Here is a 14,356-nt window from a genome sequence, read left to right as displayed (position 1 = left end):
AAACCAGGGTATCTCATATATTTATAGACGCTTGCAGCTAGGGCCGTAGCCAGGAATTTTGTTCGGGGGGAGGGGGGGTCCAAAACCAGGGGGGAAAATTTTTTAAAAACGGGGTACTAATTTTTGGGTTTTAAACTACTTTTAACGCTTTTCATAATCAAAAAAACTTCATTTGTTAAAGAAATATTTTGTAAAGTCATGATCTTTAAATACTTCGTTTTCTTTTACGAAGAAAAATTATTGAATTTTTATATTTCGGGAGGCGGGGTTTCCGGACCCCCCCCGGCTACGCCACTGCTTGCAGCATGTCTGCAGTGATCTGGCAGTTTACAAAAGCACGGTATGTCAATGGGCGACGCGTTTTTCATCATCGCCGCTACGGGTGCAAGTTACTGATTCAATGTTGTCTTATTGATGCACTACGACATTAACTGACAGCAGCAAAGAAGTCAAGGGTGGAAGCATTCGAAATGTGGTGCTACCGAAGAATTATTATTATAGTATTCTACCGATTAAGGTAGGTTTCCATGGAGTACTAAAGAGGTGATCTGGGAGCCTCCCTTTCCTTCCAGCACTGCCTTCTTTAATTCACTGTAAGGCCTACTCTCTTTCAATCTATCTAAAAATCCTATTCTTTTCCTTCCCCTCCCTCGTTTCCCCAACATTCTACCCTCCAACACCATTTTCAACATCCCTTCACCGCTAAGCACTAACTCCATCCAAACCTTCTGTCTCCTGCGTATCTCATCTAAAAGCTGCCTCTCCTCGCCAACCATATCCAGCACTTCGTCGTTCCTTTTCCTCTCCGTCCATTTCACCCTCTCCATTCTTCTCCATACCCACATCTCGAATGCCTCCAATCTTCTCTCATCTTCTTTCCTCAGTGTCCACGTTTCCGCACCGTAGAGAGCTACGCTCCAAATCAAACTCTTCACTAACGTTTTCTTTAAACTCTTACACAACGATCCTCTCAGAAGCTCCTTCCTGTTCATGAACGCCTCCTTCGCTAATGCTATTCTCTTCCTGATCTCCTTACTACTGTATCCGTTTTCCTCTAAGGTACTGCCTAAATAGTTGAATTGTTCAACCTGCTCAAGTTTTTCACCACCCACCTTTATCTTGAGCCTCACATTCCTCGCTCGTGATGCTTTACAAAACCGCATAACCTTAGTTTTCTTGTGATTAATCCTCATCCCATACTCCTCGCAACGTTCGTATAACGCATCCACTAGAGCCTGAAGCCCCCTCGCTGACTGGCTGATCAACGCCTGGTCATCCGCGAGTCTCACTGATTTGAACATCATTCCTCCCACTTTTATCCCAGATTCTAACTCATCCCACGCTTCCCTTACCATCTCCTCAGCGTAAACGTTAAAGAGCAGCGGCGATAGAGGACAGCCTTGCCTCACACCTCGGCCAATGCTTGCCCACCCAGATTCTCCGTCCGCTACCCTAACTTGCGCCGTCTGGGCCATATAAAGATTACTAATCAGTCGTCTATCCCTCCAGTCTACACCTATTCTCTTCAGAATATCCATCAACTTTACCCAGTTCACCCTATCAAACGCTTTCTCAAAATCCACGAAACACGCATATACGTCCTGGTCATATTCTAGGTTCCTCTCGACGAGGGACCTCATTATTGCTATTGCATCACGAGTTGACTTCCCTTTTCTGAAACCAAATTGATCTTCGCCCAAATACTCGTTTGCCCTCGCCTCCATTCGTCTGTTCAATATCCTCAGCACCACTTTCGCTGCATGCGATATTAAGCTGATAGTTCTATAATCTCCGCATTCCACAGCTTTCTTCTTTTTCGGAAGCGGAATTAAAATCGTCTTTACGAAATCTTCCGGCCAATATCCCTCCTCATAGATCCTGCGCACTAGTTCGAAAAACCTTTTCTTACTATCCTTCCCTAGATTCTTCAGAAGCTCACACGGGATATTGTCCACGCCTACTGCTTTCCTAGCCTTCAAATCACGAAGTGCTCTCTCTCTATTTCCGAATCTAATATCTCCGGCCCAAGATTCTCCTCCTCCACTGCACTTTCCTCCTCTAGAGTCAATCTCTCTGGTCTGTTCATTCCGTCATACAGGTCCTCCACGTATTCCTTCCATCTACTCTGTACCTCTTCTCGCTCGGTTAGCATCCTCCCATCTTTAGCCTTAATTTTAGGCATGGCTTGTCCTCTTTTGCCGCCCGATAGCGATTTAACTATGGCGTACAACGCGCCTACTTCTCCATCCTTCTGGAACTTTTCCATTTCCTCGCATTGTCCTTTCCACCAAGCCTCCCTTGCCTTCTTAGTTTCACGTCGTAATCGATTATTCATTTCCCTGTACATTCTTTTTCCCTGTTCTGTGTCCACGTTCTTCCACTTCCTCCTCTCCTCCATTTCCCTTATCATCTTCTCCGTTATCCACGGCTTCTTTATCCTTCTACTGTCCACGTAGCCAATTGACTTCTCCGCCGCTTTGACTATTCCCGTTTTAATATTATCCCATCTTTCCTCAACAGTCTTGGTGCTGTCAATGTCCCGCATACTAATATCCACTAGTTCCTGATATTCTCTCCTAATACTCCCCTTCAGGGCTTCTACGTTCCATTTCTTCGCCTTCCTAACTTTCATAAGTCTTTTGAATCTTACGTTGCATTTCATGAGCACTAGATTGTGGTCCGAATCCGCATCCGCTGCAGTGAAGCTGCGCGAGTTTTTCATACTGTTCCTAAACCTCTGTCTTACCATAATGTAGTCTATTTGATATCTCCCCACATCCCCTGGACTTTTCCATGTGTACCTTCGCCCTTTATGATGATTGAACCACGTGTTTGTGATGAATAATTTGTTTCTCCTACAAAATTCTGCTGCTTTCTCTCCCCTGTCGTTCCGTTTTCCCAGACCAAAATCTCCTATTTCGTTTCCATCCCTGCCTTCCCCGACTGAGGCGTTCCAGTCCCCCATTACTACCAGATTTTTCTTACCCGGTGTGTCTCTAATTATTTCCTCGAGCTGTTCATACACCTCATCTACTTCTTCCTCCCTATGATTGCTAGTGGGCATGTAAACTTGGACCACCACAAGGTTGGTGGGCCGCGCCTCAATTTCTACCACCAGAATCCTATCGCTTACCTGGTCTATACCTACCACACGCTTACCCATCTTCCCGTTTAGTACTAAAGCTACCCCCCGCTGGCTTTCTTCCCTTCCACTATATATAACCCTATACCCATCACTCCAATAGTCCCCGCCATCCCTCCACCTCACCTCGCATAATCCTAAGATATCTATCCTCCCTTTATCCATTTCCCGTTTGATATTTTCTAACTTCCCCGCCCTCATCATAGTCCTCACATTCCATGTCCCTATATTCATCGATGCCTTCTTCTTCCCCATCCTCTTGGTCTTCTTGTCCTGCTCCTGGGATGCTACTGCTGATGCTGAAAAAGATGATGATGATATGTCTCTGCAAGGATTTCGCATGATACGGACCCCGAGGACCTTGCCGATCTCGTTGCCACCTACGACACCCACCCTTAAGGGCTGGGTCTCGCGATTAGACCATCCGAGGCTAGTTTGATCAAACTCCATGTTTTCAGGGAAGAGATAGTTGGTAGGGTTTCCCACTTCCATTCCAACAGTGTTTTTTACGTGACACCATCACGTGGACTACCTTTCGTCTGGCTCCTACCCTTCGACCTCTCTGGCATGGGTGGCCCTACAGGGAATAATTGCGAATTAATCCCGCCAGCGCAGCTCTTAGGGTCATAGGAACGCGCAAGCCTTTCCACCGCGACAAGGTTGTAGCCCAAGGGAAAGGTACCGAAGAATGATGAAGATAAAATGGATTGACCGCGTGAGTAACCAGGAAGTGCTGAGGAGAGTAGGAGAAAAGAGAAGCCTCCTAAAAACATTAAGCAGAAGAAGGGACAACTTAGTTAGCCACATTTTGAGGCACGATGGTCTGATGAAGACAATCGTGGAAGGGCAAGGGACGGCCCCGAATGAGTTATATAGCTCCTTAAATTTCATATTTATTCTTAACAACAGATTAAATGGAACAATTTTAGGCAGCTAATGGTACAGGACCTATTTAACTAATACATATATTTTAAAATATTTGATAAAATTTGGGGGGGGGTCATTTCCCTGTGACCCCTTAAGTTTCATATATATTCTTAATAACAGATGAAATGGAATAATTTTAGACATTTAAGGGTACGGAAACTATTTGAATAGTTAATATTATAAATATTTGATAAAATGTTGGGGGCATGGCCCCCGTTACACCCCTCTGAATCCTTCTTAACCTCCTCCAACCCGACCACTTTACATACGCCACTCATCTCCACGTCCACATTTCGAAGGCTTTTCTGTCTCTTCTCGTCCCCCTTTCTCAACGTTCATGTATCCACACCGTAATGTGTTGCAATCCAATACCCCGTTTACACTTCGATCGTATCGACGCGACGTTGCTCGGAACTACGGCGCGTTTACACGTCTAAAAGTTACCATCGTAACTCAGTGCTGCCCTCGTTGTGGAATTGGGTCATTTAACAACTGACGAAGTGACTGCATGAGGAAATTGAAATCCTGGAAATTAAGAAGCAAAATAATATTAAAGTTCTCATGTGCTAAAACTAAAGCTAGACCGAACTGTCGGTAAAACTTTAAAGAATGTAGGATTCATTATGGGAATCTTTCCAAAGTTTAACAATATTCATGCGGTAAAGACAGTAAATATTTCGCTTTGCTACGTTCCAAATTGGAATATATTAACTGGTCACCTTATTATAATATCGACTAAATCCGGCTTGAATATGTCCAAAATAAAATTCTCAAATTAAATAATTACGATTTAGGAATCTCACTGTCTGATTACAACACTTCATATCTTCAATCCCTAGTCAATTTGAAAACTCTTGCACGACATACGATCCTCCAACAATGCCCTATTCCTCTACAAAATTATCAATTTCTATTTAGATTGTTCCTATCTTCTTCATTAGTAAATTTTAATGGATCCCATCATAACTATATAAATCCTTACCTGCTTGTTTTTAATCACCATAGAGCAAATTATGTCTTCAACCCCCAGCTATCCAGAATGATGAGGTATAACTAAAACTAGTCATAACAGCCCGTGAAGCCTTTAAGAATCTAGATTCTTCGAGAGAATATGTCAAAAATTTTAAGAATATTCACGCATTAAAGACAGTACATATTGCTCTTATTATTTTACTAGAAAAGGCTTAGATTTCGGCTTAATTTGGCACAAGTATTGATTTCTTCATGTCTTCATCTAAATGTTATAGTTATTTGTGGCGAATTTTATCGTGAAATCCTGTATAAAACGATTTTTAATTGGTTAATATTTTGTGTATGTTTGTTATTTTCACCATCTGTGAAGTATAATGTAAGGATACATGGTTATGGGTTAACCTGTAAATAAAGAAATACGTAAAACTGGTATAGAATATCCGATGTCATTTGCTAAATAGAACATAAGAAAAAACTTTCCCTTTCGTCCTTCCATTACCTGCTCAATAATGCCTTCAATCGTTACCATACATATTAGACACATTAGAGTTATTTATGAAATATCAATTATCGTATCAAGATTGCAACGGCGCGAAAGAATTGTGCATCGTTCATCATTTCCTAACTCTTTTTTCTCGGCGCACTAGCGCTAACCATGGTAAGTTCGGCAGTGTTAGGTACTAAGGCCTACGATGGTAACTCTGCGCGTTTACACGACGTTTTGAGGTTACGCTTGTACGGATCAACGTCGATACGATCGTAGTGTAAACGGGGTACAAATCACACTCACCATTAGGTCACTAGAGAGTGTAGGTCAGTCTAATGAAATGAAAAATATTTACCAGCGTTTCGATATTATATTGCATCTTCATCATGGCCATGAATGATTTACAATGGATTAATACAGGAAGAGATGAACCATTGTTTATAAAAATGTGGTAAAAATATAAAAAAAAAGGCTTTTGTGCATAGATGAAAAAGAAAAGACTAGGATTTTGACATACTTTATTTGCGTTTTGTTCATCGATTGTAGCTAGGCTAGAGAAATACCATGGTTACCATCAATATTTATTAATTATATAAAAATAAATTTTACTAAGGTTGTTTGTCTGATCTTGTAATGCAGTTATTTTTATTATTATGCATAAGAATCATTTCTTTAATTTATCTTTTTTTAGTTATTTCCAAAATCTAAAATTTCAGCATTATTTCAATCAAAAGTATGGTTATTGTCTACACTAAACATTGCAAGAGCACATAGTGTTATACTGCAACTGTTGCCCTACACTTTTCCTTTCCTCAAATTCTTAAATTCTTCTCCTGTCATCAACTCCTTTCAAACCATGAATGCCCGATCAAGCTTGTGACCAGTGCCTTTCATCTTGTGCCTCATATTCATGAAAACGCGCTGAAAATTTAATAGGGCCAATGAGGAACAACGTGGTTTGAAATCATACTAAGACTCAGGGACTTCATAATTATTGACGCATGCTGTTAATATACAAAATTGCTCTTTTGACGAGATTAATGGTTATAGATTATTTTGTGGTTGAGGATGACTGTTGTTTTTTGTTTACTTATTAAATGATTTTGTAATGTCCTTTTCGTCGTGACCTTCCATGGACAATTTTAAGTAACTTGGGAACTGTGCGTAATAGATGTAGCGGAGAAGTTTGAAGCATTTTTTCTCTTGCTTATATTTAACTGGGAGCGAAAAATATTGTGGCGCAATAATAAAGAAAGACACTTTGTTTCTTCTACTATCCACGTCTTTCATTATTAATATGCAAAAACTCATGCTTAAGTAAGCTGTTATAATTTCATGTACCAAAATGTGGAATAAAATATATAGATATATTATATGGAGCCCTTACACCACGTGCGTGCTTCAAGTTTCGATTTAATTGTGGCGTAGACCGTGTTCTCCTGAAGGAAAGCGGTGAAGATTCATTAAAAAATAATTCAACAGATAGGATATTGTGGTCGGCATATTTCATTGGATAAGTGATGTATTTGTCCTTTTTTCCAATCGAAATAGTATCGTTTATTGAGTAGCCTACCTTTCATTTATTTCTTCAATTATTTTTTTTCAATTTTAATAGCTCCGAGTGTGGTTTAGCCATGTGGTATTATTGTATTACCCCTGCCACACGGCTTTTTAGGCAGCTTGCGAGGTAGCATGTTGATATAAGCCGTTTTCCAAATCCACGTAGAATACACTCATTCCCTCGTTCCCTTTCTCCTTTGCACCCTGCTCTCTTACTAATGCTCTACTGGCGCCATAAAGTGTGAACGGAAATAATGCGAACTTTTGACAGTAGCGAAATGTGAAACCGCAGGGTAGTGTTAGGACGTCTGGTGGTTGATTTAAGAATCCATTTCACCATGCCTCTCGGTTTGTTTACGTTTGTAATTTAGACTACTTCGTATTTTGACTTTTCTGGCACTGATTGGACGCTCCTTCTACACATAATGAACACAAAATTACTTACAGCTCCAGTTCAAGATTTTTGAGTTTTCCACTGCCGCCATTTTCACGTCCACTTCCCAAGAGGGCACGATAACGAAAGAGCATCCGTGTTCCCTTGTTCATTTACCCTTCGTTCCGTTGCGCCCTAGCCGATTGGATCCACCCTCGCTGTCATCACATCCGTAAGTTGACGAATGAAAACTGCACGAAGGGGAAATAATTGCGAATTGGAAAACGGCCCTAGATTCCTTGCGAGTGACTCGTTACAAAAACCGAAAAACCTTGATCTTCTTATTGTTAAATTTTTGTTCTTTTGTAGGGTCCAATTCAACAGATGACCAACATCCTCAGACAATTCATGTGGTTAGCGTGCCTTCAGGCAATGAAACATGGCCAGAGGTGATGTATTTTCCAGACGAAAACGGGGAGCCCACGCCCGGGTTAATATACGGCGAGGCGGACTACGTGCAGGCCACCAGGGACGACTTGGTCTACGTTCTGTACACTAGGCAAGTATCTACATAATACCTTGCAAGCCACACCCGAGGTGTTTGGCAGGGGGTGACCAGTGGGATAGTTTCCTTCGTCAAAGAAAACGAAAGGCATTGTTTGCGATTCATTACCTAACATTAGTGTATTCATAATATGCTACTTAATTATTTGTTATTAGAAATCCCAGTTAAAACGAATGTTAATGGTCAATTTTAACCTCATTTGAAAAAGGCCAGATTGGCGCCCATGCAATGCCACTCCACGTGACGCTTCCTAGTAGATGTAGTTTTTCTAAAACATTATGTTCTTCACTTGGAGCAGGCGAGGGCCAGCAACCGGCGAGACTCTGAAGTTTGGAGACGCAGAAATGCTGAGGAGATCTTCGTTCGACCGCTTGAAGCCAACCGTTTTCGTGACCCACGGCTTTCAATCGACGGCCAAGTCCCCTTGCGTAAATGACATCAAGGACAGTAAGTTCTGACTCTCCTATCTGAAGCCATGTGTTATTTTCAGACCGAATTTTGACGAGAAAATTTCAAACAAGTCGCGTCGTCTTCCTCTCTTAAGGTAGTTAGAGCTGCATCGGAATAGTTATTTCTTTCGAATTTTCGATGGGACGCAGCCCATCTTTCTCAAGTGAGAATAGGAAGAAAGGAAACTCTTGTAGAAACGGCTGTGGTTTTGTTGTTGCTTGTGATAGGGTACAGATCCTTTAATGTTTTCGTGACCCACGGCTTTCAATCGTCCATCCAGGCCCGTTGTGTGCAGGACATCAGAGGCAGTGAGTTCTCACTACTTGTTTACCGTCGAGTTTGGTTGAACGTAATATATGTATATGTTAACTGTGCAGAGGCTAACAGTACTGACTTCTATGCTTGAATCTCTCTTCTTCTCTGTTCCACATTTCCTTCTTTTATTTGCGGTCCTAAAGTTTTTATTAATTAGAGGGGCAATTTTGCCCTCTCTTTTTATTAGCATCGCAATTTATTGAGAGAAGTATATTTATATAGGAGGGAAAGATAACTCACGACGGAAAATATCACCATTAATCCATTCTCTAGTAAGCTCGATATTTTTTTTAATCTGTCGCGCACTTTTCATGAGTTGTTTGCGTCATTAGAGCTTTTATTTATTGTTCATAGCTCGTTGAGAAAATGAATCGTTCACTACAATGTAAACACCAACAAACCTCGTGGGGCTTAAGATAAATCACGGAGTAGCTTGGGAAGCGATGACCCGTTTCGCAGGATTAAGTAACTTCATCAGTTTATTTACGTGAGAGTTAAAACAGCTGATTTTCATCTCTAACAGCTCCAAAAGTAGGTGCCAGACCTAAAGAAGGATACTTTTCGTAGTATGTGTCCCTTAATCATTCATAATCTACCTTATTAGACAGTAAAAAAATTATTGTTGAAGGAGTAGCTTGGGAAACCTACCTTCTTAAATGAAGTAGTCCGTAACAGGTATAGTTGTTGTAAAATGTAGGTGTTGATTAATACAATCATTGTATCTATAGAAAGGCTTGAGGAGTGTAGACGAAGAGCTTCAGTTTCGTAGTTCATTATGTTGCATATACTATTAATGCAGAAAAAAACGGAAACACTTAAAGAGACTATCGTCACTTTACTTTTGAAATACAATCTTGAATTGCCAGGTGAGCATGGACATTCAAAAAAATGCGTGAAATTTATCAAAATATCAGCTCTCTAGTAAAAAGAATTAGGAAGCTCAAACACACGCTAGGTAAACATATGAGTGAAAAATAAGTAAATAAGGGTTTCCATATGTGGCTTTAAAACATGAGAGGGTTAGTTCACTTACTATTTCAGGGAGAATCGGTCATTTAGGTAAGAAACCGCTTTCTAAAGTGTGAGCAACACCAAAAAACTCTAGGAGTCTAGGAGCAGCTGAAAATTGCTCGGCAGGAGTTCGTGATTTCATTAACTTATTTCTAAAGGGCTAAGTCTTGTCCTCAAACAGCTTAACTTGGCTTGATTTGGCGTAACAAAGGAGCTGGCCATTTGAGAGGAGCGGCTACTTGTTTACAAGAATATATAGCGTTGAATATCGACCTCAAACAGTCATTGGCTTTTTAGAAAGGCCCTTTTTAAAAATAGCCACTAGTAAGTAGGAAAGTAATGCCTTTCATCTGGTATATGAGCAATTTAGGTTTTCCTCCACCGAATTCACTTTTGATACATGGTCTGCACTGAATATTTCACATCTATAACTATGAGATATCATCGAATATATCGAATTATGCCAAGTTGTGGTGAATATGGCTTTAAGCGTATCCATTTTTCTTCGCAAGTAACTCAAGAATGGACCAAAATTACTGGTCTCTTTATTTAAGGAACAACATTGTCGTCAACAATGAAAGAAAATTGATGAACTAGCCCATCGTCTTCGGTTGTGCAATAATTTTACTGATGAAAATGAGATCGTGTGACATAAAAATGAAAATAATTTAAATACAAATGTACAAGAACTTTGTTGCTGCTACGACTCCATATTTTTCTGCTCTCTCTCTCTGCAGTGTACATGGGTTTCCACGAGGTCAACTTGATTGCAGTGGACTGGTCGCGGATAACCTTAAGCATTAACTACTACGCCGTGAAGAACCAGACGATCTCCGTTGGTGGGTTCGTGGCCGAATTCGTGCATTTCCTGCAAGTGTGGGGCGGCGTTGATCTGGGAAGCATCCACCTGATCGGCCACAGCCTGGGTGCACACGTTATGGGGATCGCGGGAAAAACTTTCAGGAACCAGCCCAAGAAAATTGGCCGCATCACCGGTGAGTAAAAAAATAATACTATAATAATATATTATATTCATCCATGCATCCATATTTTTTACAGGTTATTATATCCACTAAAGGAAGTAAGAAAGCCTGTAAGGCAATAAGCCTGTGTTTAGGCTAACTTCAAATTTCATAAACTGCGGAAATGAAAACACATAGAACCAAAATACTCAATGCCTAGAGAAAAAAATATTTTGTGCGTAATAACATAATGACTGAATTGACCGTAAGATGAAATACAACATGTAATGTACAACAGATATGTTGTCAAGTGTGCTTAGTACAATATACCGACCCTTTACTATAACTTTTCAAAGTCATCAAAAGTTATTATCCATTTTTTTATATCAACCTTCCCTATTTACCTAAAACCAAAGGAACTACATAGATGAGGCCCGATTTAGTCCCATGGAAGGCTGATTCAATTATGAACAATCGGAGCCCAATTCCAGCAAGACTCAATTTTTGAAGCAATGGAAAAAAATGGGGAAGCACTTGTGTGGTATGGACATGTGGTAAGAATTGAGGAGGATAGGAAACCAAGAGAGGTGATGGAAGCAAGACCGGAGGTAAGGCGAGGAAGAGGACGGCGAAGGCAGTTCAGTTCAACAAGGTTTTTTCCACGAGATAAAAAAAATGCATAAAATATAAATGTAACAAGATAACAAAGTAGCAATAATATATACATCTCGTGGAGCTGTTTTGGCTTGCGCCTCTTCAGCATTTTGGGGTTGAACACTGGTACGGGAGTGGTATTGGCCCGGCATTTGCCCTAAGGACGGCGGGAAACCCGTAAAACCGCCGTCAGGCCACCACGGTACAATAAACAATGGAATATCAATATTCCAAGGTTAAACTACGTTAATATTGGAGTGGGAAGGTTTTGTGGGGAGACTGGCTGAGTATGAATGATGCGAAGCGGCTCCCTCAGAACAGGAGGGAGTTTAGAAAGTGGCTGGTGGACCCCGACGCCTAATAGCAAAAGGGGACTAGATAAAGAAGAAGAGAAGGATAAGAAGAAGAAGGCTGATTCCTGTTACCACTTCGGTCGCATTTTGATCGATTTTCAAAAATGTCCGCGACGCGGTGATGAGTACAATGCGATCCACTTTTTCCTAATATTTTGCAGTATGACCTTTGCAAATGCGTGGTTGGTGACAACGCATAGGCCGAGTTGAGAATCCTCATTTGTAATATTCGTGGAAAAAATCTTTGGTTTCAAAACTAAGGGTACTCGCATAGTGAGGAGGTAGAGATGGAAGTGGAGATATAGATGGAGAATGAGATGGAGGTAGAGGTAGTATCGTATAGTAAAGAGATTTACGCACGCAGCTTTCCCATAGCCTCGACACGAGCCAGTCTTTCACCATGTGGCATCAGGTATAATGGTTATTTGGTTAGCTATAACATTTTTACAATGTTAAGCGATAGTAGTGGTGATGGTGACGACATGTAATCAGCTTGTAAGAAGTGGCTGATTGGTTGTTAAGTAATCGCAAATTCAGTCCTAATCCCATAAATCAAGCGCGACAAGATCTGGGAGAATATCACCATCTGTATTTGAAACTTAAGTATTACTCAGACAAATTTTGGGAAAACATTGGGATGTCACATGAAACGGGCCTTGAACGCACCAATCACCCCAGGCGAAACGGAAGCGTTGAGGAAGTGTTGCGGAAGCGTCGGACGAAGTGTTCGGGAAGTGGCGGGCGAGTGTTGAGGTAGTGTTGAGGAGGTGTCGCGGAAGTGTCCGGGAAGCAGATTATGGCCCACTTGGAACGCTTCCGGAAGCGTTTCGGAAGTGTTCAGGAAGTGTCCATCCGACACCTGACGCTGCCACATTGCAAAAAAAGATTTCCACGTAGAAAATAAAATTTTAATTTTAAATCATGGAAATAATAATGAAGAGAAGTTTTTTGTAAAATGAAAGGTAAAAACAATTTATGAAAAAAAAATCCGCGTCCAAGAACCGAACCTTAGACCCTAGATCCGGGTAAGAGTCGGATTCGGTAACTACCTGTCTACCGCTCTTTGGTAATAATACGGTAATTCTTAGACCTGCTGCAACCCTCGCTGGCGGCGGTGGGACTCAGGAAATCTACGGCGGCACGTCCATCGTCTTCACTACCATAAATTGCTCTGTGTAAAGCCGTAGCTGTTTCTAGTGTACTACCGTGATAACATTTAAAATGCTCCCACAACACTCGGCCGCTACTTCCATTCCCGCAATACTTCATCGACGCTCCGTTTCACGTGGGTTGTTTGTGAATTCTCTCAAATGCAACTTCAACTGTTATTTACCCTTTCCATCATACTTTATTATTTACAAATTAACAATCCTTTGAGGAAGTCTTATGACCAAAATAGCGAAGCCGAAGTTTCGAGAGACGGGAAGTGTTGAGGAAGTGTTCGGGAAACGTTTCAACCCGGGAGTGGCGAGGAAGCGTCCGCAAAGCCTAAGTGTCGAGAAACGGGGAGTGTTCAGGAAGTGTCCGGGAAGCGTTTCAACCCGGGAGTGGCGAGGAAGCGTCCACGAAGCCGAAGTTTCGGGAGACGGGAAGTGTTGAGGAAGCGTCCGGGAAGTGTTTCAACACGAAGTGGCGAGGAAGCGTTCGGCAAGCGAAGGGTCGACAGTCAGGTAGTGTTGAGGAAGTGTTCGGGAAGCTGCCGGGAAGCGTCCGCATACCGTTAAACGCTTCCTGAACACTCCCGCAACACTTCCTGGACACTTCCCCGAACGCTTCCGTTTCGACTGGGACGGAGAAGCCTCCCGATATACCTCGTGACACACCGCTTGAAAGACAAACTGGACAATGTTACAAAAGAGGATCCTCAAGACTGTCCCTAAAGCTCCAACGTGCATTTAAATGGGTCTACAGAAGTCACCACACGCGTCGCTAATGGGAAATAAGGTATAATTAAGGGTATAAACCGAAATTTATATACGTGATGATGTGATCTATTGAATTCATAACTTTTCAATGCTAATCCTTGCATCGATAAACATTGTACTAGAGAATAATCTCTCCTAATGAGAGGTTAATTATCTCCGTGTGCAGTTCTTTTATCTCGTGCGAGGAAAGAATGGCATTTTTATATCTCTCTGTTCTGCTGCCCATTTCCTTTATATTTTTCTCGTGATCGCGTCTACCTTAGTACGACGATAGCAGAAGCGTATTTTTTCATGTCTGAGAGTTCTGAGTAACGCTTCTCCAAATTTACTAACTAGATAAAGCCCAATTTTTCCTTTAAGCTCAGGTAAAGATTCCCATCTTAAATCGCTAAACATTTTGGAAACGCTGCACTTTTTACCATAGCATCTTATCACAAATCTGGACACCCTTCACTGTACTCTGTACACTGTATTGATTTCAGCTGATAGGCCTACTTCATAAGGGTCACACACGCTCTCTACACGGTACCTCAAGTAAGGCCTTACAAGGGTACGGCAGCTTCTCTCTCTCACCTTCTGATCGCATTTCACGAGGATTCTTCTTATAAATACCAGTTTAAGGTTGATTTTTCCGCAAGTCAAGCTGCTGATTCTGTGACA

The 14,356-nt window shown here is 41.5% G+C and overlaps 1 protein-coding gene across 1 annotated transcript in view; it reads left to right on the top strand.

The window, feature by feature from the left end:
- The window catches only part of LOC124163636 (lipase member H-like), a 29,088-nt gene that overhangs the window by 1,573 nt on the left and 13,159 nt on the right, over window positions 1–14,356 (top strand). Inside the window, exons 2-4 of the mRNA XM_046540680.1 lie at window positions 7,831–8,020; window positions 8,325–8,473; window positions 10,540–10,797. Of these exons, the coding sequence (XP_046396636.1) occupies window positions 7,831–8,020; window positions 8,325–8,473; window positions 10,540–10,797 (597 nt within the window). The remainder of the gene's footprint in view (window positions 1–7,830; window positions 8,021–8,324; window positions 8,474–10,539; window positions 10,798–14,356) is intronic.

The sequence above is a fragment of the Ischnura elegans genome, chromosome 8 (genome assembly GCF_921293095.1).
Source record: "Ischnura elegans chromosome 8, ioIscEleg1.1, whole genome shotgun sequence".
In the NCBI taxonomy this organism is placed as follows: domain Eukaryota; kingdom Metazoa; phylum Arthropoda; class Insecta; order Odonata; family Coenagrionidae; genus Ischnura; species Ischnura elegans.
The sequence above is the reverse complement of the archived record's forward strand: the minus strand, read 5'-3'. Positions and strand labels throughout refer to the sequence as shown.